The sequence below is a fragment of the Rhizopus delemar genome, genomic scaffold (genome assembly GCF_000149305.1).
Source record: "Rhizopus delemar RA 99-880 supercont3.77 genomic scaffold, whole genome shotgun sequence".
Lineage (NCBI taxonomy): Eukaryota > Fungi > Mucoromycota > Mucoromycetes > Mucorales > Rhizopodaceae > Rhizopus > Rhizopus delemar.
The window spans coordinates 1-5,757 of record NW_027137903.1 but is presented as its reverse complement, the minus strand read 5'-3'; the positions used below and the strand labels follow the sequence as shown (position 1 = coordinate 5,757).

The 5,757-nt window shown below is 33.0% G+C and overlaps 2 protein-coding genes across 2 annotated transcripts; both read right to left on the bottom strand.

Annotated features, from left to right (window-relative positions):
* Positions 1–860: 860 nt before the first annotated feature.
* Positions 861–1,451, bottom strand: RO3G_17457 (uncharacterized protein; the record flags this gene model as incomplete). The annotated part of the gene is made up of 4 exons (XM_067672040.1): positions 861–884; positions 926–950; positions 1,130–1,208; positions 1,394–1,451. The coding sequence occupies 4 exons, from the start codon at positions 1,449–1,451 to the stop codon at positions 861–863; spliced, it is 186 nt and encodes a 61-aa protein (XP_067528141.1).
* A 3,664-nt stretch (positions 1,452–5,115) lies between these two features.
* On the bottom strand, positions 5,116–5,577 carry RO3G_17456 (uncharacterized protein; the record flags this gene model as incomplete). Its single annotated transcript, XM_067672039.1, has 2 exons — positions 5,116–5,430; positions 5,569–5,577. The coding sequence occupies 2 exons, from the start codon at positions 5,575–5,577 to the stop codon at positions 5,116–5,118; spliced, it is 324 nt and encodes a 107-aa protein (XP_067528140.1).
* Positions 5,578–5,757: the final 180 nt, after the last annotated feature.

The following is a 5,757-nucleotide window of genomic DNA, read 5'->3' as shown; positions in this document are numbered from 1 at the left end:
ATGTGGTTGTGACTATGGTAGCAATTGCGGTTATGGAAGCGGTTATGGCTGCGGTTATACCCTAAAATCCTTGGGTTGTCTGCTTAATTTCATAATTTGGGTAGAAACACTAACCGCACCCCATTCATAGCTAAAGGATGTAAAACCGCATTGCACGGTAGAACTAAGGTTGAGTACCACTATGAGTTTGGAACCCTCCTCTCTTAACTAAAACAACCGTAACCTTGCCACTAAGTCAAACAAAAGTCTAACTTAATATTGAACTTTAGAGTATTCAGTACAACGTATAAGGTTGTTTTGGCCAAAACAAATAATTGTTCGAATTCTTTTGGTCACTGCAAATAATTGCTCGAATTGGTTTGTTAAAGCATGTCGCTAGATTGAACATTTCGTGGTTAAGAGATTGTTATGGTTTTGGGCAAAAAAATTAACTCCCGATGTATTGGTCATTTTCGAATGTCGAAGAAAGCTTCAAGTGCGAAAAAAATAAAGAAATTTAACATGTTTTTATTTCATTTGTAGGGCAGATATCCATAAAGTTATCCACGTTTTAAAAAAGCGTCTTTGCTTTTTCAAATGATCTTTTTTTGGTAAGCCTGTTCCCCTCTATTGTTGAAAGACGGACATTTTCTTTTCTTTATTTCTGAGAGTAAAATGCGGAAATCAAAAGCAATTTGCGATTATTTTGCTTAGGAGTATACATATTAGGAAGGTGATTTATGATTTTTAGCGTAGGTTATTATAAACGTGCTATTGAACGTAACAAAATAGTCATGTTTATGAAAAAAAATTGAACTGGTAAAGAAAAAGACTTGGTTAAAAAAAAGACTTCGTAAAAAAAAAGTCTAGCTATAGAAAGTTCATTGTTCAATGAAAACAGTAATCTAGCAACAAATATACTTTATAGAAATGCAAATGTCTTTACATTATAATAAAAGAATACATGTGTGCTTTAAAAAGAATAAAATAATAAAGAAGCTCTGCTAACATTTTGTTACAAGGCAGTTATAATTAACAAATACATACAAATACTTTTTGTTTTTCAAGTAAATAGACCACTTTATTATTTTTTATGACAAATAATATAAAAGAATATATATCTTTAAGCTTATACTCGTTCATTACTTACTTTATGTTTGCACATGGGTTTAATTTACCATTAGCCATTAGAGATGTGGGGCAATGACAACTTTCTTTACCAAAAAGAACTTTTCAGCAACAAGCAACAGAATAAATTTGATATTATTATAGTTTCATCATGTTGAAAAGAACAACTTTGCCCATGAGGTTCATGTTCGTCATCCGAATGTGTCCCATTAGGAATTCCTAATGTAAGAAAAAAAAAAGAAACCGACATTAGACTTCGTTATTATTTTTGTTGTTATAAACTTACATTTGACCAGCGCTTGAGCTTTCCTTTTTACTTTTTGTGCCTTTGGTGCTTGGTTCATTATATAAAACAAAACTAGAAAGCAAGAAAAAAAGTTATTTTATTGTCTTACTTTGTTTATGCACCGATTTCTTCTGTTTTAATTAACAAAACACCTTTCATGTTACATTAATTTGTAGGGAACTTTATAAACTTTTACGTGAATGCATCAAAACCAGCGTAAGTGACGGATAGTAAGCTTAATATCTTGATAGCAGCTTTTCTGGTAAAGGCTAGTGGAGCTATTCTGAAATTAATTTTTTTAATCTCAGAAAATAAAAAACTGAGCAAGAATTTAAATATCTCCATGTAAATACGTTCGTTCTCTGCAAAACGCATACCAATGAAAAGCTAATTTTTTTCTTCATCTTTTGATGCAAATTTCATAAATGTTGATGGTATGGTCGTGCAGATAAATGCAATTTTGTGAATTTCTCTATGGACCCGATGATTTTACTACAAAATAGATAATCAATGTTCGGCGATGTCTTGTAGGCGTATATAACAGGCGAAGCTACATTTAAAGTGTTCTAAGCAATAAAGTTATGGGTTTCGAAGCCAGCATGAATGATTAAGAATAAATCCAACACTTGATCACTGCTTTTCCACTGAGAACTAGCAGAGTTGCTCTGTTGTGAAAGCAATTTAAACTCAGAAAGTAGAAATCTGAGCAAAACTTTAAATATCTTTGCGAAATTTTTTTTCTTTTTTGCAAAAAGCATACTGCCAAAAAGCTAATTTTTTTCTCTATCGTTTGGTGTAAGCTTTATGCATTTCACATGCATAGACGTAGAGATAAATGCAATTTTGTGAATTTCTCTATGGACCGATGATTTTACTAAAAAATAAATAATCAATATCCGGTAATGTCTTGTTGATTCATATAAGGGGCTAAGCTACATTTAAAGCTTTTCAGAGCTTAAATTTATGAGCTTGACAAAGATGCCGTTGAAAAAAAATGTTTCCTTTGCATTAAATTTAAGGATTAATTGCAGTTTCACCTTTTTTCTCATAAAAAGGAAGACAGGCAGGATGCGGTCTAGGCGGTATTTTATTGGGAGTGGGACATGGAAATTCCAAGTATTCTATGTTGTTATATACCCAAATACATCACTATGCTTTAGCTTAGGTAGCTTTAATAGTATCAATTAGCTACATAGCCAGAATTTATGTTAGTTTAGAAGATAGGGATCTGTATTCCTTACTATAAAAAGATTGAAGGTGCAATGATCAAGCCCCTGAAGCAGAGCACAATGTAATGTCCTTTAGTAAATTCATTTTACATTGAGGATTTCCTGATAAGATTTAGAAAACGACAATTTTTTGTATGAAGGGTTTTGTTTGGCCTTCTTGGCTAGGGATAGATGTGTACTTGTCTAAGTATATGCATATTTGTGCATTATAAACTGCATAAGGCTACGTGAACTTAAAAGCTAAGAGAAAATAATTGCTATAGTACTAAATACTGTATGTATAAGCTTACTGAAAGCACTCGAGTTTGCATATATTGAATTGTTAGAACCTGATCAGTAGTTCAATTAAAGGCTTAAAAAATATTATCCAAAGATTAGGTAATATAGGGAGTATAAAGTATACATGTTAGTTATTATCTTCATGCCATACCATGGAACAATGATGGGTACATGCCTTTACCACCAAAAAATGTCGTACGTAAAGGAACATGAACAGAACATTGATCCTAAGAGATGAATATTTTTATCAAAGATCGATTTTAAGGTTATGACGAGTAATCTGGACTGATTATAAAGTTAAGGCGATAAGAGTTAGCTATGACTGAAGCATTTTAGGCATAAATAAAAAACAGTATAGGCTGATTTTAAGAGTAAGCTGCTGTTGTCAAAATTAGTTATAGACTAGGAAGACCTATCATCATCTAAACTTATTTGTAAACCTACAATCCAAAGCAATAGCACTGTGTCTTCATGATATGCCAAAAGACAGTAGAAATGAGCAAGATGAATTGGTATAAAAACAAGTTGGGCTCGGTGTTAAATCCTATCTACTCAAACTTAACATATTGGAGTGGTTACAAATTTCTACCTACTGTGGAAATTTACTACTCACAGTTGCTTACCTTTAGTGTCATTGTCTACAGGAAGTGATAATTTTTATATAGGAGAAAATAGAGCACGTTTTTAATGTAAAAGTAGCTGTCCATTTTTTAATCCGTAAATGACATAAAAAGGTTAAGTAAAAAGTAATAGCAGCCATATAAGATATTAGCCATTCTTTATTTCAGAACTCTTTATGTTGCGAAAGTACCCCAATTTGTAAATAAAAAAGTGGCATCTGTTTGTATTCCTTGCGAGCAGCAATATCAAAAGTATAGAATCGGCAACAAAAGGATGATGATGAGTAAATGATTAAGTTAAAGCTTGTCAATGATCTAATAAATGCATCCGAAGTTGAACAACAGAAATAATAGCCAGTCAACTGTCTTTCGTCTACTTACTTTTGGGGTTGACAGTTGCTTAGACTATCTAGGATGATAAATGCTGATCCTATCATTCTAAATTTTGGAGTACGTAGCTTTGTCAGTCCTAGTTTAATCTTTTGTGCACTGTTCTGCATTCTAATATACAGTAAAAGTTTTAGTATTGACTTGTAGCATAGTATAATCTTTTGCAGCAACAGAGTCAAAAGTATGTTTACTATTTTACAGATATGACTTTGAAAAAAGCTATCTAGTATATCGTTTAAGTTTACTGAAATGCACACGATGATGATGCGAAATATCATTTAGCCTCGGTTGTCAAATAGTGCGGCCTCTATTCTGAATTGGTTATTTATCGATATAGATTTAGGCATATCAATTAAGAAGAGCATGAAAAGTTGAACTAACAAAAGCGGCCAAGGACTTTGAAGCTGTATTTGCGTACATATGTAACGAACAATGATCACAGTCTTGGTCAAGTACTTTATGTGGTCTTTCATGTTCCTTTTTGCTAATTTAATTGCAAGCCTATAGTCACCAGTCGTAATTCATGCTAGCCAAAGCCAAATTTTTAAATTCGCATCCTCATCCCTCCCTCCATTCTCAGAGATAATACATGAAATCTTTACTGCAATGGGATATACTACCTCAAAGATATGATACTTGGGGCTCAAGCCAGCAGTTTGCATTGGGCTTTTGGTTGGAGTAAAAAATGCCCCTACCACAAAAAGGTTGCTCATATTCTTTCATCTACTGTTGTAGGCGTTGTATAGAAACCATCGTGGTTACAATAGCTTCTCTCAAACTAGAAGCGTGTTACAATGTTAACAATTAGATGGTTATAACTTACGTAGCGCGACATAGCGCAGCTCACTATACTTTTGATACAACTGGTCGCTTTACAATAGTTCATGTTTGCCTTTTCCAATTCATGAAAACATATTATAGTTAATGTGACGTATTAGAAGGTGCTTATGTCCAACGGATCTACAGGCAAATGACAACATAAACTATAAAGGACAACAACAACGCTCTTCGTTTAAAGCATGATGTCTGCTACACAGTGGCTACCAAGATGTTTCGTTGGATCAAAAAAATGGCTATAAGTGAGAGAGACAATGAAAGATTTAAAAGAAGGAATAATACATATTGATGGGTGTTTATTGTTATTTATTGCATATTGAAAATAAAAGAAGAAAAAGCATAAAAAGACATAATATACATAAAAAAATTAAATTTCATAAAACAGTAGCCCTTTTTTTACAGTCCATATTCTGTCCTTTGCAATTTTTGGGATAAACTCAAAGTTTTCATAGATATATTTGAGCATAGCTAGGCGAAATCTGATGAAGTCTGATTTTAAATGTGGGTTGTTAATGCATAGTATAATGTAGCATGCCCGAGCTTGTAACAATTTCCATGAACTTGATGCATGTTGAAAAGCAACAGACTCAGGATTTTCTAATATTTGACCATATCCAGGAAGGAGTAGGTCCTCTATTTGTCTTCTTACGTGAGGGGTTTTTGCTAAGGTATAATGATCATTCTATCAAAGATTTAGCTAAAAAACTACTCAAATGTTTAAGATGATACCTTTAAAATGTCCTTTAGATACTCTTTATCACAAAAAAAGTTGGAGCCATATGCCATAAGTGTTTGATATGATCGTTTATCCTTGCAATACTTGTTCCATTTTGAAAATTTGCATAGGACTTCATGCAGGATCAAGTTGACAAAAGGCTCTACCGAAGTATCGCTTAGACCATAATGACTTAGAAAAAGCACAGCACGATCCCAGTAGTAATTCTCCTTGCTAGATAAATTTATATGCGGAGCATACAAACCAAGGTCAAACTCAAATCTACAGCTCTGT